The sequence below is a fragment of the Lontra canadensis genome, unplaced genomic scaffold, assembly GCF_010015895.1.
Source record: "Lontra canadensis isolate GAN:19392208 unplaced genomic scaffold, GSC_riverotter_1.0 scaffold25, whole genome shotgun sequence".
Lineage (NCBI taxonomy): Eukaryota > Metazoa > Chordata > Mammalia > Carnivora > Mustelidae > Lontra > Lontra canadensis.
The window spans coordinates 8161751-8183285 of record NW_022631019.1 but is presented as its reverse complement, the minus strand read 5'-3'; the positions used below and the strand labels follow the sequence as shown (position 1 = coordinate 8183285).

Below are 21535 nucleotides of genomic sequence, written 5' to 3'. Positions count from 1 at the left end.
CAGAAGCTGAGGCTTGGAAAAGTTTGGCCCGTCCCAGGACCGGAGGGCGTGCGTGTGCCGGGAGGTCCCAGATCGGCCCTGGGCTGGGGCGCCACCAGCGAGCTGTGGACAGGGTGTCGCTCCCAGGCAGCACTTCCCGGAGTCGGAGCCAGGGCCCGGCCGCGTGGGGTCTGGTCTCGCGCGTACCGCGCGCCGCCCGGGCCCCTACGCCGCGGCCCCGGAGGCCCGCGGTGGACAGCGCCACCGGCTCAGTTAACGCCCCGCCCCCCGTCCGCCACCCCCGCCCTCGGGTGTAGGACACCCAGCCCTTCCCCCGCCTTCCCCCGCGCCGCGCCCGTTCCCCAAGCTGGGCCGCGACCTGGACGCGGGGCTGGACGCCCGGCTGGACCGGACCTCCGCGTCGGTCTGGAGCCTCCGGCCTCCGCGGCGCTGTCCACTGTCGCCCCGCCCCGTGTCACGCGCGCGCTCGGACGGCCCCCTCGGGCTCCGGGGCCGCGCCCACCGCTTCGCCCCGCCCCGCCCCGCCCCGCCCACCGCCTTCTCCCCGCCCACCGCCTTCCCCCCGCCCGCAGCCCGTTTCTACCACAGCTACCGGGCGGGGATCTTGGGGTCCGCAGTGCCGGGGCTCGCGCGACGGGCTCCCCGGACCTCGTAGCCTCAACCTGTCTTCTCCTCCACGTAATCGGCGGCTCAGCAACAGGGTCCCACCGCTTCCCTTTGCTTTCCGGGAAGAGAGGGCGTTCACCTAACCTAATCTCTACCTCTGCGCGGACCACTCTGAGGCTGCTTAGCGAGTTCCCTCCGCTGTAGGGAGGGAGGCGGGACTCTCTCCGGAAGGAGATTGTTGACACTCTAGAGGGCTGGAGCGGGGCTTTTAACTTCACTAGGGTTCGGCCTCAGGGAGACCTCAGTTTACTCAAGGGTAAAAATCTCCACATTTTTGTCATCAATTCCTTAACTCCTTCAACAGGTAATCATCAAGCACCTACTTAAGGCAACCAGAAAGGGTTGTGCAGGTTGTGCACTGCGCAAAGGTGCCCGGCCCAGGCCACCTTTTTAACTCGTCAGGGCTGCATGTCCCCCAAGGGTGTCTTCTGCTAACTTACATATAGCTAGTGAGTGGTGTCCCTGCCAAGGCTGAGGCCCTAATCCAGCTGACTACTGAGATAATTAAACAGTACATCGAGCACGTACTGTGTGCCATACACCGTTCTAAATGCTTTGGCTTCACCTAATGTCAGTAAAGCTCTTGGCAGAGTAAGTAAGATGCCAGCGAACAGTGAGCCTGCGACGGCACACCCAGCATGAGGTGTATCTCAGATATCCACTGCTCCCCCCTCACCCCAGCTTTGTGGCCGGGCCTCTGGAAGAAGCTAGCAGTACTGGAGGGCTGCTGGGGTGAGATGTTGGCAGCTCATTAAGGAGTCTGTATGAGGGCCCTGGTCCTGCCATAGTCGGCCTCCTGAAGTGTCCGTCATTCCCTGCACCTTGGACAGAAGCCACACAGGCTCACCTTCTGCAGGTCCAAGGCTGGACCTCCCATTAAATTTGCCTTTCCTCCCAGAAACCACAGGACAAAGGTAGGGCTGGAAACACCTTTTATTTAGCTGCATGCAGCAGGGGCAGAATCCGAGCACTGCTGTCCTTCCAGCAGGAGGGAGAGGCAGGAGTGAGGTTGGGCAGGGTGGGGAGGTGCAAGGAAAGGCAGTTCCAAGGGTAGGTAGGACATTCCAAGCCCGGGGAAGCTTGTCTAGGCATAGAGGCAGACAGGTGGTCCTTGAAAACCACCCAGTCACCTCATCCCAGGGCGTAAGTGCCCCAGCTCTCAGATTCAGGGTCTGATCCACCCCTCCCCTGCCCTGGGTTACCATGCACAGGATTTCAGGGGTCTTTTGAAGATCCTACCCCCACCTGATACCCATCTGACTTCTGGGCTTCATTGACAGTGAGGCCCGTCCAGACCTGACCTGGCCCCCACTCCATCTTGGCCCTGTCCCTCTCAGACTAGACCTGAGCCTCTGGGTCAAAGTCACGTCTCTGAGCAGGCAGGCAAAGAGTTTGGGAGTGGCAGGATGAGGCAGAGGACAGGCCAGCACAGCCCCCCTTCCACTCCCAGATCTGGCTGAGCTACATGGTCACCTCCCAGCATCTGCACTATCCAGAGCAGCCACAGGCTTGCCAGATGTCCAGATTGTCCCTGCTCCAAGGGCCCCCAATGGAGACAGGGAGGAAGGACCCAGGAGGGGAAGGTAGAGACACACATCTAGGTTGGCATCTGAGCTTGGAGACCACGCTTGGAGGAGCCTGGGAGAACACCTTGCACCTCCCCAACCTCAGGGGCCCCATCTCTTAAAGAGCCCGACACCAGGCCTCCCCTGACGTCATTCAGGTTGAGACTTTGGGCCTAGAGCACTGCCCCCCCGCCCCGCCACGGCTTGTGAGGGCCGCACAAACTGAGAGACTCCACAAAATAGGCAACTGAGGGGCAAGGATGAACTAGGAGGTCTGGGGGAGCCTGGTCCCCCTCCCCTTCCCTAACCCAGCCCTTCTCTGACAGCAGTCAGGGTTTGGCGGGTCAGGGCTTGGGGGGTGTCAAGGCAGGGGAGGTCCGATGGTGATGCTGCTGTTGGTGACCCTCGGGCCGTACCAGCCGGCCCAGTAGTGAGTGTCCACGCCGCCGTGCTGAAACCAGATGTAGCGGACGCCGGGCGGGTAGTTGGAGAATGTGTGAGAGACCTGGGTGGGGGACAGGTGGAGAGAGGGAGAGAGGTCAAGAGCAAGGAAGGGGCCAAGGTCTTAGTGGTGGACCAAGAGTCTGCAGAATTCAGTGCTAGCTCTAATTCTGTGATTTTGGGCAGGCCACTTCCCCTCTCTGCCTCAGTTTCCTCATCTGTAAAATGGAGCAAAATCCTCCCGGGTCCACTCCACAGGATTACCTGAGGGCAGCTCAAAGGAACTGAAGGGAACAGAAGGAAAGTCTGTAAACTGCCAAAAGATGTCCACTATGGTCATCCCTGGGCACGTGTGGCTATTTAAGCTGAAATTCATGAAAATTAGATAAAATTAAAAATTTAGTTCCTCAGTCACAGCAGAATCTGGCTCTTAGGAAGTGCTCCATGGTCACACGTGGCTATACCACACCACACAGGTGCAGACACAGACCATTTCTATTGCTGCAGAAAATTCTACTGGACAGCACTGGTCAGGTTGGCAAACTGTGGCCCAGGGGCCCACTGCCCTTTTGTAGAATTTTGTAAATAAAGTTTTATTGGAACACAGCCATGTCCATAAAGCTGCTTTCACCACGCAGTGGCAGAGTTGAAGAGCTGAGTAGTTGGGACAGGGACAACTCGGCCGGCAAAGCCCAAAATATTTGTATTTGGCCTGATAAGAAAATATTTGGTGTCCCTCGTGTAGAAAGTAGTAATAACTGATATTAATAACTAATAACAGTCAACCTTTTTGAATATGGCTTTACCAGCATCATTTCAGACCCTGAGCAACCAAGGCCCAGGTGAGAAGCAGCAGAGCTGGGATCTGAACCCAAGCCTGTTTGACTGCAGTCTCCACCTTGGGCGACGTGCCACCTGCCCGCTTCCTCGCCCACACACCTCCCTCCACCTGGCATCGCTCTTCTGCTGGATCGTTGCCGGGTCTGGCTGGAAGGTCCCCAGAGGTGCGTGTGCTGACGACAGGAGCTGAACACACAGCTGGTACTTGGACCCGCAGTCTGGCCTGGCTGCGAACCTGCAGGCAGAGGGAGGGCCCATCAGGGCCTTGGAGATGGGGGGCAGGGTGGGGGTGGGGCGCCTGAGTGGCAGGCCCCCCTCCCCCAGACCCTCGCCCCAGGCACTCACCAGTCCTTGACCTCGATGTCCGGCCGTGTGGTGTCCATCAGCTCCTCCCAATACCCTTCGGCCTTGAGGTCCACCACTTGGGACTTGAGGCAGGTGCTGGGGGCAGGCAGAGGGTTGGGAGGGGCTGGGGCTCAGCACTAGGGCACTGGGGGGGCGGGCTAGGACTGCCCTTCCCAGAGCAGGAGACCCCAGGGCGAAGTGTCTTGGGTTTCTCCCCCACCCCGATACTTCCCCAGCCTTGGATCTTACTAATAAGAAGTCACGAAGTATTTCTTGACCTGGTCATTGGGGAATTCCTTCCTCTGGTCTCTAGAGAGGTCCTCCACCTTCCACTCATCACCGCCATTCACGTCCAGGCTCCAGAATTCAAAGCCCTCTGGCCATAAAGCAGAATTTACATCATAGGGAAGCCCCCCCTCTCCTCAGTGGTCTCTTTCTCACAAGAGCCCCTTCCTCCCCAATCCTCTCCCTGAATCTCTGCAGCTGCCCTCGAGCCCCGTGCTGTAGGACACTGCAGATCAACAGTGGCTGTCTTCTATTAGATACTGCCTATGTGCCCAGCATCATGGTGATTTCCACTGGGAATCCCAAGACACGTGACCATGTGAATGACCACGTGAATGACCCTTCTGGGATGCAGAACACTCTGACCCCCACCAGGCCGATCTGGGATTTGTCCAGATACTGGGCTGTGTGACCTTAGATAAGTTGCTTTCCCTCTCTGAGCTTTGGTTTTGTCCACTATAAACCAGAGTTAGGAACAAGGGCTGGCAAACATTTTCTGTAAAGGGCCAAAATACTGTAGGTTTTGTGGGCTATATACTATCTATCTCTGTTGCAGTCTTTTTTTTTTTTTTAATAACCATTTAAAACTGCAAAAATGACTTTTAGCTTCTGGGCCATATTTGGCTTATGGACCACAGTATACCAACTGGTGGTGAAGAACATGGCTGTTGGGAAGTCAAGGGAGGCAGGCACCTGAAACTGTGGACAGCTTGGAGTCACGTCATTATTATCTTGCTCCAGAATTTGGCCACATAATGGGAAATGAGGCTCCCATCTCATTCCAGTGTCGAGCTGATGAATTACAGCACAGTAAGGGACAAAGGGAGCTCTAGATGATGCAGAAATTTTGTTTTACCTGTTGTTTTAATATGCTGGAAAGAAGACTGGATCTCTCATTCTTTCACAAGTAAAGTCCTCTTTGCACTCTTGGGGCAGTCCTAGGAAGCCTAGCCCTGGAGTTTTGGAACTAGGCCAACAGAATATGGCTCTGACTTCTTGGTCTTGTATCTTGGGCACAGGTAGTCCCAACTGGCCAATAGTCCCTCTCCTAGAAAAGGTCACTGGGGAAATAAGGTTTGGAATACAAAAATGCCACTCTTGGCCTCAGTTGGCCTGTCTGAAAAATGGGAGCGCTAACAGCCTCTACCTCTTAGGATTATTGTGAGAGGATTAAAGGAGTTGAACCATCCAGGGTGCCTGGCTCATAGTAAATGAATAATGAAAGCCAACTGCTATCACGACAGTGTGTGCGTTGGGGGCACGCCAGACCCGCTCTGTACCCCACCTTCAGCACACGGGTTGTGTAGGAGATTCCGGTGGAGGCTGCGGAGGAAGTAGAAGATCTTCCAGTCAGCCACGGGCTGGTCCCAGTCCTCAGTGATGAAGCCCTCCCGCAGGCACTTTCGCTTCCAGAGTGTCACCAGGTCAATGAGGTCTCTCCAGAGGCTGCAGACCAGGCGACAGCGCAGCAGCAGCTGGCGGGCGGGCACGTGCGTGAACAGCTCCAGCAGAATGTTCTCGGGCAGCTCGTTGATGTTCCCCACGGCCATGGCGGGTGGCTTCTGGACGCCCCCCTGTAGTTATTGAGAGATATATAGAAAGATATATAGACTGGGCTCCCTCCCCTGAATTGAAAATTTGCAGCACCCCATGGCGGTCGGAGTTCCCATCCCAGCTCTGCCATTTACTATCTCGGGATATTCACTGTGCTTCTCTGAGCCTCAGTTTCCTCCTCTGTAAAATGGGATCAGGAACGGTACTAAAATGGTTTCAGATAACCTGATGCAGCAGATGCTTGATAAAAGGTGATCGATTTGGGGGCGCCTGTGTGGCTCAGTGGGTTAAGCCTCTTGCCTTCGCCTCAGGTAATGATTCCAGGGCCCTGGGATGCAGCTCAGCATCAGGTACCCTGCTCAGCAGGGGAGTCTGCTTCTCCCTCTACCCACGCTATTGCTCTCCGGCTCTCGCGCGCGCTCTCTTGCTCTCTCTCGCGCTCTCTTGCTCTCTCAAGTAAATAGATAAAATCTTAAAAAAAAAAAAAAAGGTGACTGATTTTACTGTCACCTCACAACAGCCTCTAAAGGACGCTAAGGAGGCCGGGAGGCATGCGAGTACCTGCCCAAGGTCACACGGACAGGGACGGAGAACGGAGTCTTCTCTGATTCTAGAGCAAGCCTTTTCCAACAGGCCAGTCTGTATTTATGGAGTGTAAGTAACAATGCGCAGTCCGGCAGAGCCATCCAGCAAGTCCTCCAACGGAGGTGGAAGAGAGGTTGGGGGCAGGGGATAATTATCATTGTCTCCGACGTAGGTCCAAAGAGCTCAAAAGACTTTCTCAAGGCCGCAAAATAAAATGATCTGCCCAGCTGGGACTCGCGACGGGATGGGCGATGGTGAAAGGCCTTTCCCAGACGCCCACCTCCACCCCTGCGGCTGGGCTTCAGCCCCAGGATCCCCGGCGCGCCTGCAGCCTTCCCACCTCGCGTTGTGGCTTTCAAGTACCCCCCACAGCAGGGGCTCCGACCCATGGTCATCGATTAGCCACCCCAGCCCGGGTTCTCGCCTCCGCTGCCGCTCTCGGCCGCGCCGCACAGTCCCCGAGGCCTGGGCCTTGTCCGCGCCAGGCCTTCCTCGCGCCCTGCCCGGAAACCGCGCAGTCCGCCCGCCCGCGGGGCCCTGGGCCGCCCGCTCCCCCACCGCGGGGCTCCCAGCGCCCACTCCCCGCGGTCACCTGCGTTCCGCCGCCGCTTCGCGGTCCCGCTCCGCCCGGGGGCTGGGCGGGCCTCGGTCTGCCCTAGCTGGAGCGTGCGGCCCCGCCCCGGACCGCCAGACCCCGCCCCGGGTCCGCCCCCTCGGCCCCGCCCGGTGCAGTGCCTCCCCATAGCGCTGTAGGAAAATTACCTGGGGTTGTCGGGGGGGCACCGGAGGAGCCTCTGTCCCCCTCCCTCCTCCTGGGCTGCGCGCCCCGCATCCTCCGCCTGACCCAGACTCGCTACCCCATCGTCTCCTCCTCCCAGCAGCCACCCCTGGAGGGAGCTGGAAGACGCCCCAAATCCGATTACCCCCCTCCCCCCGCGCAATTAAAAAACCCGACTCCCGACCTTTCCCTGCCTCCTGGGTCCGCCGAGGAACCAGTAGCCTCAGGCCTGGGGCCGAGCGTTCCAGACTGCGGGGCGTCCCGGCGCCCGGCCAAAGGCGGGGCGGGGGGTGGGGGGAGGCCGGGGCCTTTAAGAAGCGCGGCCAGCCGGGCCCCGACCTAGACGCGGACAGCGCCTGGACTCGCCTCCGCCGCGGGACTCCGGCAGCCCCGCAGCGCTCCGGCTCCTCCTCCTCTCAAGACCGCCCTCCGCAGCGATGGACGGAGACGGTGAACCAGGTAGCTGCCGCCAGCCGGATCCACTCGCTCAAGCCCGGGAGGGGAGACCGGGTCAGGCGGGCGACTGCTACACAGAGGGGGCATCAGAGAGCGAGGGGGTCCCCGACATCCAGCGCGGCAAACTTTTACCCAAGCAAACCGCTTGAGACATTCTTAAAAGAGCACAGCCCTTTGGCTGGCTGGAGGCCTCCAGAGGTGACGGGCTCCTGGGTCCTGTTTACCAGGGACATAGCGCAGGAGTCATCCCACGTTCCCCACTCTCCGCTACCTGAGGGTCTGTTGGGTTCGGGTCTGGGACACATCTCAGGAGGCTGCATGCCTTTTTCTTCCATCAACTTCTTTGATTTGCCAGCTGTGGCCCTTCAGCTTCCTGTATCCCCATGGATTTCTTGGGGTTACCGGCCTCTCCCCACCTGATCCCAGTCTTCCTCCTGGGCTCCCTTGGCTAGTGGGGCTGCTTTTCAACTGCGTTGCTGGTTGCCCAGTGGGGATCAGACGAGCCCGTGAGTGGGAGCTGGGGCACAGCTCTTGCCTATGCTCAGGGCCCTCTGAGACTGCCCAGTCATCTTGTCTGGCACAAGAGACCCCCCCCCCTCCATCCCTTGAACTCCCTACTGAGCCTGTAGGGTTTGCCTGCTGAGTCAGGGTGGGAAAAAGACGTGTCTGCAGATCCCCCCCCTCCCCCACCAGTCCCATCTGAGAGGGGGCCTTGCTCAGAGCAGGCCACAGGAAACACTCATGCACGCTCAGAAAGCCAAGCCCCTCTCCTCCAGCACTGAAACTCCCAGTTCCTTCAGCCCCTGCTCCCCATCCATGACCCCCTTGCCACACCCTCTATAGGGCCCCAGAATGGGCCCTGCTGTTTTCCCAGGGCTCAGCTGTTCCCCTCCAGGGCCCAGTGCAGGTGAGTCAGCCTGGGAGGCAGCTTCCAAGGGCCAGATAACTTTCCGACGGCAACAATGTGGGGAGTTGTGTGTGCTGGAAAAGGGTGGGGGGGCCTGTAATTAGATCTGGGGCCTGGAGAGCCAGGCCTGAGGCCAGGAGAGGAGACCGGGCAAGGTGCACCTTTCGGGGGAGCATCAGGTGTCCACCAGGGCCAGGGCAGGGCAGGGGGAGGGGTGGAGAGGTGAGGACACTGGGCCCAGCTCCCCAGAGAGCTGTGGGCAGCAGGACAGGCAGGTGATGTGGCTTTGGGGCCTGGCATTTTCCTCTCTGCATGCCTTTTGTTCCTGAGTGAAGCTAGTAAGCCTCTCTGGGCCTCAGTTTCTTCTTTGGAAAAGAGAAAGGGTAAACCCCCACATCATAAAGATGTGTCCAAAAAAAAAAAAAAAGAGCTATTAACAAAGGAGAGTGTTATGCAAGTTTGACTGTGCTCTGGGCTCTGAAGAAGAGGTAAACCCTGATTGAGCTCAAGGCTCTGATTGTGGGAGGGGGAGAAAATACTGCACATGGAGAGGGAGGTACTTACCTCCCAGGCTGGGGTCCTGGCAACACCCTGACTTGGGTCTAGACCCTGCCTGTGCCCTCCCCCACTGCTCAGCCTGTTTCTACCACTGCCTGGGCTTTCCAGTCTCTAACCCTTAGGACCCCCCCACCCCACCATCCTAGGTCTGAGAACACTGCCCTCCCCCCATCACCTGGAGTGGCCCCATCTCCTTGCCACTGTCTTCCTCCTCCCAAGACACTGCACTCAGTATCTGCTTACTCAAGGTTTTGATGGCCCAGCTGAGGCCGTCTGGGTTCAGGAGACAGTCCAGCCTGCAGCTCCTGACATCTGCCCCACCCCTCCTTACAATTTAGAGTGCCCTGGCTCCCTCCTCAGGGGATCAGAACATCAGCACTTGTTTCAGTGACCTGGCCCAATGATTACTCCCATTTCACAGATGAGGAAACAGAGGGCCGGGGGTAGGAAAAGAAGGGAGTGAAACGACCTTCGTTTCTCTAGCATTTATTATATGTCTCTGTTCCGTATACCTGCTCTCTTTTAGGAAGCATCCCCCCCACCCCTGTCACCTAGCTGTTGCTGTCAGGGGGTTCCAACCCCTGCTCTCCCTTCTGTTCAACCTCAGATCCCCACGGCTCTGCTCTCATACTAGGGGTGTAACCTTTGGTGAATCAAAATCAAACTCAAAACGGTGCCTCCAAAGCCAACACCTTATTTCATTGAGGGCATGGTGGTTAATGGTGGCTCTGGAGCTAGACTGCCTGGGTTCAAGTCCAGGCTCCCACCACTCATTTTCTGTGTGATCCCGGAGGGTTTCCCCTCTCCACGCCTCAGCTTCCTCATCAATGAAACAGCAACGGCAGCAGGAACAACCTCGAAGAGAGGCTATAAGGATTTAGAGTAAAGAAACCACTTAGAACTATGCCTAGCTCTTGCTCAATGCCCAGTAAACATTAGCTGCTGACAGTGTGCCAGGGAGGGTTCCAGATGCCAGGCACTGGGATGAAGCTGTGAGTGTCCGAGACCCAGTTCCTGCCCTCTTGCGCTGAGTCTGGTCCTGAGAGAGGTGTTTCCAAGCCCACACACACACGCTAGGACGATGGCTAGGCAGGACAGGAGCTCCACAGTGGGAAGATGTCCTGGTGGGAAGTCTGGGAGCACTCCCAGGAGGAGGTGAGGGAAGCAGGGATCTCAGGGGGTGGTGGTAAGGATAAAGGAGTGGAGGTGTGACACATCAAGTCAAGTTTGTGCAATGTATGCATGTCCTTATAGGAATATTTTATCAGCTCTTGTCTTCTCAGGTTTACTGGCCCTGCAGGGACAACTGAGGCCTCTGAGGCCACTCTTGGGATTGGGGGCTGGTCTGTGGTCCTCACCGCTCCCCCAACCTTGGGTGGGCCTCCTCCACTGGGCACCAGTCTCTGGGCGCAGAATCTCGGGCCCCAGCTGCGGATTATCCGAGGGTGGGTGGGAGGCAGATACCCGACGCATGGGGGTTCTCGAGCTCGGAGAGGGACGGTCTGAGCAGAGTCACAGCACCCCGCCCCCCCCCCCCCCCGCGCCCCCGCCTGCAGAGAGCGTGGGCCAGCCGGAGGAGGAGGTGAGCCCAGAGGGGCAGCAGGAGGAGGCGGGCGCGGAGGAGGCGAGCGCCGGGGAGGAGCGGCCGGAGGAGGAGGAGGAGGCGGCTGCGGCGCCGCACCTGGACGGGCTGCCCGAGCCGCTGCTGCTGCGCGTGCTGGCTGAGCTGCCCGCCGCGCAGCTGGTGCAGGCCTGCCGCCTGGTGTGCCTGCGCTGGAAGGAGCTGGTGGACGGCGCCCCGCTCTGGCTACTCAAGTGCCAGCAGGAGGGGCTGGTGCCCGAGGGCGGCGCCGAGGACGAGCGCGACCACTGGCAGCAGTTCTACTTCCTGAGCAAGCGGCGGCGCAACCTGTTGCGCAATCCGTGTGGAGAAGGTGAGGGGCTGGGCGGGCTCCGTTTCCCCTTCTGCAAAATGGGCAGGAACAATGCTGGCCCGCTCGGAGGGCTACGTGAGATAAAGCCCTGGCCCGATACCCTGCAGAGGGGCCCCATTAAATACTGTACATCAAATATGTTGCCTCCCTGGCCGCCTGTTCCCTGGGGGCGGGGAGTGGGGTCCCTTTCCCAGGTCCTTCCACTCTCAGCGAGCCAGGGCAAGACCGGCCTGTGGAGGACCCTCCCAGGAGGGAGAGAGAATCTGGGGACGGACAGGAAGTGCCTCCCGTTCTACCCGCACCATCACCTGCCCAGCGCACACCAACCATTCAAGCCCCGCGCCCCCCCCCCCCACAACTATCAGACAAAGAGCCAGCCCAGGCACACCCTCAGCAGGGAGTGGGTGACCAGCGTGGGGCTGTCCTGTTCCTACAGAGGACCTGGAGGGCTGGTGCGACGTGGAGCACGGTGGGGACGGCTGGAGGGTGGAGGACTTGCCCGGAGACTGTGGGGTGGAATTCATCCACGATGAGAGCGTCAAGAAGTACTTCGCCTCGTCCTTTGAGTAAGGAGAAGGGGGATGGAGGGCAAAGGGGGGAGAGGGGTCGCCACCCCCTCCTAACTCCAGTTCCCCAGGTGGTGTCGTAAAGCGCAGGTCATTGACCTGCAGGCTGAGGGCTACTGGGAGGAGCTGCTGGACACCACTCAGCCGGCCATCGTGGCGAAGGACTGGTGAGCGGCCATGGGGCCGGGCCAGGACTGGGGGGAGGGTGAAGCAGGGAGTGTGTGTGCGTGTGCGTGTGCGTGTGTGTGTGTGCGTGTGTGTGTAGGGGCAGCTTGGAGCCGCTACTCTGCCCCAGGGGCCGCTGCATCCCAACTCTAGTGGTCGTGGCCACGTGGGCCAGGGGTTTTCAGGAGAAGGTGGAAATCCACCTCCCCTCCTGATTTCTAAATGTTGCCAGTGAAAAAAACAAAACGTGTCACTGCCGGCTGGCTCGCCTCAGAGTTGGGTCTGGGGTGTAGTCCTTGGGTTTGGACCTTGGGCGAGACCTTTCTCTCTCTGGCCTCAGTTTCCTTAACTGTAAAACGGGCACCTTGGCAGTACAGGCCGGAGGGGTTGGGCGGAAATAAGAACTTCTGTAGCAGGCACGGCCCACAGTACCAGCTGAGCGAGGCTTGGTGGGCAAACGCTCCCTCCCTCGGGGCAGGTACTCGGGCCGCAGCGACGCCGGCTGCCTGTACGAGCTCACCGTGAAGCTGCTGTCGGAGCACGAGGACGTGCTGGCTGAGTTCAGCAGCGGGCAGGTGGCCGTGCCCCCAGACAGCGACGATGCGGGCTGGATCCAGGTGAGTCTGGAGGCTCCGGGTGATGGGGCGGGGCCTGGGAAAGAGGGGCGGGGCTCGTGGGAACCCCGCCCACGGAACGAAGTTAGGGCCTACTTGGCGGAGGTGTGGAAGAGAGACCCCAGCTGAGAAATCCGGCATCGCTGGGGAGGCTAGAGGCGGGAAAGTGCACCGGGGTGGGGTGGTTGGGGGAGGCGCCAGGGCCCTAATCTGACCCTCCTACGTCCACTCCCCAGATCTCCCACACCTTCACCGACTATGGGCCCGGCGTCCGCTTTGTCCGCTTCGAGCACGGGGGTCAGGACTCCGTCTACTGGAAGGGCTGGTTCGGGGCCCGGGTGACCAACAGCAGCGTGTGGGTGGAGCCCTGAAGGAACCCCCCCCCCTCCAACCTCAGCCGCCTCGGAGGGGCAGAGGTCTGGGGTATGTAGATCTAGTGGGTAGCCTCCTCCCCTTTCCCACCCCGACCCCCACACAGCCTCTCCTGCCCCACACTCCAAGCCCAGCCCCCACACTGGGAAAGAGGGGTTTTGTTGGCATCCGTTTGCCTCTGGAAAGTAAGATGGGTGAGGGTCTGGGCCTGGGCTGGGCCCACCGCTGACCCCCCCGCACCTAGTACCATGCCTGCCACAAAGTGGGCGCCTAATAAATATTATTTGTCCAAGGAAGGAATGAATGAACAAACGGATGAATGAACACCGCTCCCTTTGCATCCTCTGTCTCCTGAGGGCCCCTGGCCCGGCCTGGAAAAATACTTGGTGGGGCTCCAGCTGCTCTGGTTTCCAGGGGCCCTTGGGCCGGTGCAGAGCTGGCCAGGCCTGGGCCGGCTGGACAAAGGCTGGGATTGTGAGGGCGAGGAGTGGGGAGCTGGGCCTGGCGCCTGACTGACACCCAAGCTGCCCAGAGGCCAGAACGGGGCATGTGGGGGGGGGGGCGTTGCCCTCCAGGCCTCTCTGGATCCCTTGGTCCCCATCCCATTCCTTTCTGAGGGCAGGATCTTTGAGGGTAGGGTGGGGGGAGGGGGTTGTTAGCCACTCACCTAGAATAGGAATTCTCCTGAGCCCAGGGATGGGTGACAGTGGCCCCGGGTGGGGATGGGGAGATGGAGAGGGTGGCTTTGGGATATCTCTGGTGTTGGACAGAGCAGGAGTCATTCGCATCTGGTCTTTGGTCATTTTCCAGCCCTGCCCAGAGGCTGGCCCCTTAGCACTGGTTTGAGGGAAAGGGCCAGGGTTGTGGTGCCCCGCACTCTTTCTGGCCTCCCCAGCAGCTCTCATACCCAGGACGCTGGTCCTGGGGGTGACCGAGAGTCTCAACGCAGCCGCTCTCCTCTTGGAAATGGTGACCAATAAAATCTCAGCGGCTGTCCAGCTTTCCTTTGATTCTGAGCCCTGCTGCCACCTGCTGGTCAGATGGGACGGCAGGGTTTGAGCTGGGCCAGCCCGCACTTGTTCACAGGTTCATTCATTCACTCATGATTCCTGAAGCCCCAGCCCTGGTGCCAGGCTCCGTGCAGGGCCTTGAGGGTCCAGGGGTGAGGAAGACACTCTTTGTCCCAGGAATATAGGGCACCCTGGAAAGAGATATCCAGTGTCCTGGGCGGGGGGCTCCAGCTGGAGTCCCATCTCTGGGACACCCTCAGTCTCTCAGAGAACTTCCAGTCTGAAGGTGGAGGCAGAGACCCTGTCCTATGCGCACCCTGAGTCATTTCTAGGGGATCTCACACAGTCTGGTGGGGAAGGCACCATCCACACCTACCTGGGTTGCCAGTCAGGGGAATTGATGCCTTGATGGGTTTGATGAAAGCATGAAGGAAGCCCCCTGCCCCATGAGATTCCAGGTTTACACAAAAGAGTAATAGGCAAGGTGGTGCTCTGGGGTGATGGGCTAGGATGCGCGTGTGGGGAGCCCCATGAGGGTGAGTTGGGAGAGGACTGGGACACCCCCACCTCCCCCTGGGGCGACAGGAGGAAGCTGGATGGAGATTCAGTGAGCGTGAGAGGTAGGAGGTGAATCCAGGTGCCCGTGGGGACGGGATGTCAGGGCTGTGATGTGGGGATGGGAGGTGCCGCGGATGGAGGAGCTCCCCCCCTCCCCCGCATCATGGGGCAGTCAGAAGAGAGGCTCCTGAGAGGTCTGGGGCTCTGGGCTGGAGAGACAGGAGCGTATGTGGCAGCGTATGTGGCCAGAAGCCAAAGCCAAGGCCCCTGGTGCGGGCTGGGGACGAATGTGGAGTGAGGCGGGAGAGGGCACAGAGAAACCTCAGCCTCCAGGGCCGCGATGGGGGAGACAGAGCAGTCAGGGAGATGGGAACGGGGGAGGGGGGAAGAAGGATGCAAGCCCTGTGAGGCCACCTGAAGACAATCGTCTGCTCTCAGGAGAAGGGAGCCAGAAAACCAGAGACTAGATTCTCTGCCCTAAGATCCCAGAGCATGGGACCTATAGAAGAGACCTGAGGGGTTCAGATAATGGAATGGGGTGCTTCAGACCCACTGTCCCTGAGTGCCTGTCACCAGAGGGATAGTTGGATACACTGGTGGCATTTAGCTTGGGAAAGCCAGACAGCTGCTCCTGAGTCATCAAAGGGCTGATGTTTCAGGGGGTAGGTGGGCCAGCAAAGCTTGCCATGCATGGGGTTACAGCCTGTCACACCATCCCCATGATCCAGTTGACGATGGGGAAGGGGGAGAGGGCATTGTTAACCCTGCCGTACACATGAGGATACTGAGAAACCAAGACTTGGCATATGGCTCACAGATTCATTCGAGAAGCACAAGGTTCAGCCTTGTGCAATGGGCTTCAAACAGGGGGCGCTTCACCCCTAATCCCCCCGCATTGATTATAGGACTGCAGGTGTCTGCTTCCTTCAAGGGAAAAGCTACAGTGACTAGCAGGGGGCGCCTGGGAGAGTGTGAATAGCGGACAGGTTAGCCGCATGGCTCTGGTCCCTGAACATAACTCAGGAGAGGTGCATGTTCCTGAAGGTCCTTTCTAATCAGTCAGTGCTTATTGAGCGCCTACTATCTGCCAGGAAGGGTTAAATTAGACGAGGACTCTGTCCCCTGGAATATACAGTCTAGACAGAGAAAACTAAATACAAGCAGCTAAATAAATAAGATATTTATAAATAAATAAAATAATTACCAACATGATAGAGTACTTAACATTCATATCAGACAATACTCTGATATATATATATTCATTAAAATAGTCATTAAAATATTCATTAAAATAACCTATGGAGGGGGAACTATTACTACTTGCATTTTCATAGGAGAGAAACCCGGAGCACAGAAAGGTTAAGCAGCTTGCCTGAGGCCACACAGCAAATATCTGGTGGAACTGGAATTCCACTTAGCCATTTAAGCACTTGACTTTCATAGTGAAGTAAACAAACTAGAGAGTGAGAATGGTCCTTTCGTCAAACTGATCAAGGAGGACCTCTTTGAGGAAGGGGCATTTGAAGGATGAGGAGAAACCAGTCATGCAGGTATGGGGGTGGGAAGCATTGTAGAAGCAGTAAGTGCAAAGGCCCTGAGGTGGAAATGAACTCATTCACAGATCAGAAAGTCTGGGGCTCAGTGAGCAAGTAGGGAAGTGGTTTGACGTGAGGTTGGAAATATAGGCAGGCAGTCCTGAGAGTTTCCTGAGCACCTGCTGTGTGCTCTGTCTTACAAAGTATACATGTTTTAAGGAAAAAGCTTTGCTCTATCCAGCAGGACCTAAGAATGGGGGGTTAGGCACGAGCAGCTTACAGTTAAGGTGATGAAACCAAATTTCCCAAGAGTAACAGCAGTGATGGGGATGATAACAGGGATCGGTTGGGACCCGGTGGGGCCCCATTCTTGTGCTAAGCACACCGTCTCCTTCGACCTCTCCGGTGGATACAGATATTGCCATTTTACAGATGAAAGAGCTCGGACTCTGAGATGGTGGGTCACTTGCCCAGGGATATAACCAATGTGTAGATAGTCATGACTTTCCAGTTTCAAATCTGGTTGAGCTGAATTTCCTGCTCAAGTCCTAGCCACTCCCTCCGGCACAGGGTCAAAGGTGGGCACATGCCAGGTGACAGAGCCCGGGTAGAAGCTAGAGCCTCTGAGGTGACTAAGCATGGAAACAGTGGAGATGACAAGGTTTGTTGGGCTCCAGGCCTTCTAAGTATATTATTGATTGCCTCAGGCGGAAGGAGGGGACGCTAAGTGTTTCTGGGCCATTTTGGTAATGGGGCTGGGGAAGGTAAAATTAATTTTCTTTTAGATTTCTTGATGGGGCCCTCTATTTAGCAGTTTTGCAATGGGAAAAAGGTCTCCTTTTCGCCTCTGATTTATTTTCTTTGTAAACCGGGATTTTTGTAAGCACGGTACGTTCAGCGCGGTAGTATAGGGAGGAGGGAAGAGGGACCAGTTCCTCAGACGACCAGTAGGTGTCAGCATCGTCAAGGGATTTCCCATGCTGGGCTCCTCTTGCCCGGACCTCTGCAGAGGAAGGGGGCATCAGTAGGAGGGATTTGAATTCCAAGCCTGATTTCTTGTCTGGGGCTGAGGCTGGGACTGAGAGGCTGGGCCTGAGAGGCTGGGCCTCCTGCCCGCTTTGGGGCTGCTCTAACGCCAGAGGCCCCTGAGAAATACTTAGGATGCTAGGTCCTCTGAGGCTAGAGTTCTTTAAGATTAGGATGACTGTGGTCTCCGGGAATCCAGCCCCTAAGAGGTCTGGGGGCCCAGACATCACCCCCGCCCCTCCCCCACCACCACCCCTGCTAGTTCACCCCCAGCTTGGCAGAGCCCTGGGTCTTCATCTTGGCCCCTCCCCTGCAGTGAACACAGAACACCAGGCAGATACAGTCCTGATCTCCTGGTGAGTAATGACTTTGCTATTTTTTCCCCCCGTAAATTAAACCTAATCTTGTGTTGACTCTGCTGAACAAGGAGAATAATGAAGAAGATTAAGATGAGACGGTATTCATTCTCCTCCAACAAAAGCCAATTAATTGTCAGCAGGATTACCACCCTGAGCCGGGAGCCACTGCTAATCTTACAGACAGGGTGATCAGGGCTGGGGGCTGTCTCCTAGTGCTCCAGCGGGGTCTGCTGGTGATGCAGCAGGAGAACTTTCAGTTAGATGTTAGGAAGAACTAAGATGAGAGAAGGAGCTGAAGCCAAGGAGGGTATTGTGAAGGGGATGGCATCACCTGGCCAGTGAGGTTTGTAGGACAAGGAGGGAGGCTCCCCAGGAGCATCTGGGTCCCTGACCATTCAAGACATTTGCTCCTTAAGGTCCTAACCTCTCACCCGTCTCCATCCCAGGCCACCTGACACCCTTCCCTGCCTGTCCTCCCTTAGGGTATCGCGCGGTGACCTGTCTCAGCCTCATGGGCTCCATTCTGGGGTTGCTTTGGTAAATGAACTTGCCTGCAGGGGTCTCCAGCCTCCTCCCCACCCTGCTTGCCCTCCTCCTTTCCTGTCCCAGGAATCGGGGTTAAGAGCATGGATTTGGAGACAGAGCACTTGGGTTTCATCTGGCTTTGCCCCTCATCCTCAGCTGCAAAATGGGACCTGCAACCCCACGTGCCATCCTGCTTTGTGTCTATGAGGAACTCAAGCACTGATGCTTCCAGGCCCAGTTCCTGGCACCTGCTGGGTTCTTTGTATAAGACAGGGGGCCGCCTGGGTCAGGGGAACTGCCACACCGCTGGGGCCAATGTGGAGAGGTGAGGTGTAGGGGAGGAGACTAACATTTGTCCATCTCCTGCCCTGTCTACATTATCTCACAGACTCCTTGTAACAGCCCCTGGGGGAAGCTTCACTTGTCACCCCAATTTATGGAAGGGAAGTTTGACACATTGAGAGGGGGATCTAGTGGTCAAGATCACAAACTGTGGCCTGCAAAGCTGGCTGGGATGGACCTGGATCTGAGAGGCCCTTGGGCTTGTGCCCCTCCCCCACTCCACATTGCTTCAATGCACTTGGAAAGCATTCAGCCTACACTTGCTGAATGAATGAAACATTCCTCACTTGCCATTTCTGGCCCAGTAGGTCTCCATTTCAGACTCTCTGGCATCTCAGTAACTCCCAGAAGCAAATGGGTTGTGCTTGATTGCAAAATTCTTCTTGGTAATTGTTGGCAACTCACCCATCTTGCTACTACTATTAAGAAATAGTCCACCTTTCCATCCAGATCTCAGGCCTTGCTTCATTTACCAGGATTGATAAGGTTCTGTTGTTTTCTGAGTGTGGCAAGAGTATCTCGGAAGTCCGCATTTTCTAGTTCATGGTATTGCACACCTACTGAGTGCTCACTGTGTGCTAGGCGCTGGTGCATGGCTTTTGAATCCTTCCAGCACACCTAGGCACTGTTTCCCTTCCCATGTGAGAGACTGTGGATCTCACCAAGGGTCAGAGAACGCAGGCTTGCCAGAGGCCACACAGCTGGAATCCATTCCAGGGAGGGAGTTCTGTCCACACCAAGAGGCTGTCCCCACATGACTTGACTTTCATGGCAGATCCTGTCCTGTAAGTGGTGGGATTGAGGGAGGACATGAGTCTCAGGCTCCAGTGAACCCCTGAAGGGCTTGTCCACTGGGAGCTCACTAATGAAAGGGGGTAATACCTAGTTTGCCAGCTCTGACCCTCCCTGCTGTGTGACCTTGGCCAAGTCACTTAACCAGTCAGCGCCCTAGCTTCCTTGTCTATAAAACAGGGCTGATCATAGTACTCAACCTCATAAGGTTGTTATGAGGATCGAATGAATGAATATTGGTAATGCACAAAATAATATTTGTAAAGGTCAGGGCTTGCACATAGCAAGTACTGTATGTGAGTTTGTTAAAGAAGTAAAATGAACAAATCTGGCAGCTTATAATCAATAGTAAAAGGGCTATGAGGAAAAGGCCCACCGTATTTTGGGAACCCAGAGGAGAGGCATCTAACTTGGACCTTAATCAGGGAGGGCTTCCTGGAGGAAGCAGTGAGTGGACTCTCGATCTGAGGAGTAGTGAGAAGGTAAATCACTTCCCTAACCAGCTCTTAGCTTCCTGTCTCATCAGGCGGAGCAGCGGTAGTAACCGGTCATTTCCTGGGGCTTCTTGTTATAATTTATCAATGTGCTCAGCACCACAGTGTCCTGTGGATTTGAGCAGAAGTCTGTGTCCTTAGGGACCCACGATTGAGGGTGGTGGGCCAAGAGGGTCCTGAATCTTCTCTAAAGATAGAAGACCCTGGGCAGGTGCAGAGAAATCTCTTGTTGTACAGGATGTAGCAAGGCCCTCCTGGCCTGCATAAAGACAAAGATGTCTTTGGAAAAAATAAAAAGGAAAAAAAAAAGTAAAGGAGAAGCAGGCAGGAAAATGATTTTCTCAGCTGGCGTTCTCAGGGAATTAAATCTTGTTTTTCGTCACCACTGAGTGGAATAATCCAATATATTAAAGCAGAAGCCCCCCTCCTATTTATTGCCGTGACTTTGACCTAACCGTCTTGGGCTGCATTTGGAATCAGATGGTCCCAGGGAGGGAGGAGGGAAGGAGGCATCGGCCCCCTGGATCAATTACTCTGCTCTCCGACACCGGAAAAATGAATTATTCCCCCAAAAGCAGGCTCCTCATCCGATGAATTCTGCACTGCAGAGCTGGCGGAGTTATTCCAAATTGGATTTGGTCTTTGCGAGACAATTTAAAACCAGGTGGAGTGTGCATGTTGGTGGGGAGTGTCTGATGACCACGGGGGCCTCTATCGCCTGGCTGGGGAAGCCCCCTGCTCACAGTACTCTGGGCTGGGGGGTAAGAGGCAGTCATCTCACCTGCCCAAGAGGCCCCTGCATTTTGCAGGAATGAGACATTTTGTTCCCAGCCTGAGGCTCAGAGAGGTGAGGTTGTTTTTCTGAGGCCACACAGCAAACTAGTAACTATGGCAACCTGTTACCTTTTTGTCCCTCCCTCTCTGGGCCAAGCTGAAAATGGCCTCAAATCCATCCCCCTGTCCCTGCCACCCCCATCCCAGCTGGAACAAATTGGAAGAGCTTTTCAATCTGGGATACTGGTTCTGCCCAGGCATAGTTGTGTGACCTGGGAAGAGTAGCTCAATTTCTCTGGGCATCCGTTTCCCAATCCAAAAAATTGGTTTACTAAAATCCTTGTACTGGCTGCCACTCTGTCAGCTGCAAATGACAGAAATGCAATTTTGAGTGGTTTAATGAAAAAGCAGATTTGGGGCTCACGTAACAGAAAAGCTCAGTGTAGAGTTCTCTCAGGTATAGCTGGATCCAGGGGCTCTAATGGCATATTCAGGATTTGGGTTTTCTCTTTGTCTCTTGGCTCTGTGTGGCTTCGTCCCAGACAGGCTCACTCTGGAAGGGGCTCGGCACCCCCAACATTAAGTCCAGTGGGTTCCCGCACCCGCCTCTGAGCCAGTCATGGCCCTCTCGTGGGCAAGACCTGGTATAGACTCACCCAGGGAGGGCCACAGGCTGGGAGAAGGCAGTAGAGGGCTGTGGGGCTTGAAGAAGGGGGACTGGGTCCTGGGACGGAGCCCCGCCACTCATGGGCTCCAGGCAAGAATGAGTGGGTGTTTGACACAGCGCGGGACATAGGACAAACAGTCTGCCAACCACGGTCCTGCTGTCAGTGAGTGTTGCCAATTTTCAGTGAGGACGATGCGGTGTCGGCCTGAGCAGGATACACCGGGCTCTGCCCAGACTCTCTGCCTCCCTCATGGTCTCCCGCTCCATCTGCTCCCCCAGCCCACCCCCAGGCCAGATCCCAGCCTTGGCCCTCTGCCTGGCCAGGGGTCCCTAGGGAGGGGGAGTTTCTTCACCCCACACAGCCCAGGAGCTGCTGAGATTGCATTTTCACTAATGATGTGGGGAAGAGAGGAAAAAGCTAGTTCAAGATGGAGCTATTTTAGCTGAAAAACCCTCCCCCTGGATTTGAGCAGGTTTTTCAGGGCTAATGAGCTGGGGCTGAGGGAGTTGCTGGGGAGGGGGCCGAAGCTGGGGCTTTGCAGGAGCTGGAGGTCTGGCCAGGGAGAGAGGGGTGGGGGCAGGGGGGCTCTGTGCCCCCTGAGCCGAGAGTAGCTCAGCCCGCAGTGGCACTGCCAACTATCGAGGGGTACCTGCTCTCCTCGATGCCACATCAGTGTTCCATCCCCCACATGCAGGAACTATCTCCAATGGCCAAGACAATTTTGCCAGGCTCGATTATATCTAGCCTGTATTGTGAAAGCCCTAGGTATCTGTTTTATTTTCCCCAAATATAAAGTCATGTTATAATATTACGGTTGCCTT

The 21535-nt window shown here is 56.7% G+C and overlaps 2 protein-coding genes across 8 annotated transcripts; one reads left to right on the top strand and one right to left on the bottom strand.

The window, feature by feature from the left end:
* Window positions 1-1583: 1583 nt before the first annotated feature.
* Window positions 1584-7357, bottom strand: FBXO44 (F-box protein 44). Of its 6 annotated transcripts, none has more exons than XM_032863402.1 (6): window positions 7244-7357; window positions 5428-5716; window positions 4107-4233; window positions 3858-3953; window positions 3612-3747; window positions 1584-2736 (listed from the first exon to the last, which is right to left on the bottom strand). In XM_032863402.1, exons 2-6 carry the CDS (start codon window positions 5690-5692, stop codon window positions 2593-2595), a joined length of 768 nt encoding a protein of 255 aa, XP_032719293.1. In that variant the 5' UTR covers window positions 5693-5716; window positions 7244-7357; the 3' UTR covers window positions 1584-2592. The 6 variants fall into 6 exon arrangements, with proteins under 6 accessions (XP_032719293.1, XP_032719292.1, XP_032719298.1 ...); XM_032863401.1 differs by lacking the exon at window positions 7244-7357 and adding an exon at window positions 6874-6915; XM_032863407.1 differs by lacking the exon at window positions 7244-7357 and adding an exon at window positions 6874-6915 and having other exon boundaries at window positions 4136-4233.
* Window positions 7358-7409: 52 nt separating this feature from the next.
* On the top strand, window positions 7410-12955 carry FBXO2 (F-box protein 2). 2 transcript variants are annotated; one of them, XM_032863399.1, is made up of 6 exons: window positions 7410-7518; window positions 10537-10914; window positions 11351-11480; window positions 11552-11647; window positions 12124-12262; window positions 12496-12955. In XM_032863399.1, the coding sequence occupies exons 1-6, from the start codon at window positions 7497-7499 to the stop codon at window positions 12628-12630; spliced, it is 900 nt and encodes a 299-aa protein (XP_032719290.1). In that variant the 5' UTR covers window positions 7410-7496; the 3' UTR covers window positions 12631-12955. The 2 variants fall into 2 exon arrangements, with proteins under 2 accessions (XP_032719290.1, XP_032719289.1); XM_032863398.1 differs by lacking the exon at window positions 7410-7518 and adding an exon at window positions 8292-8422.
* The last annotated feature ends 8580 nt before the right edge of the window (window positions 12956-21535 follow it).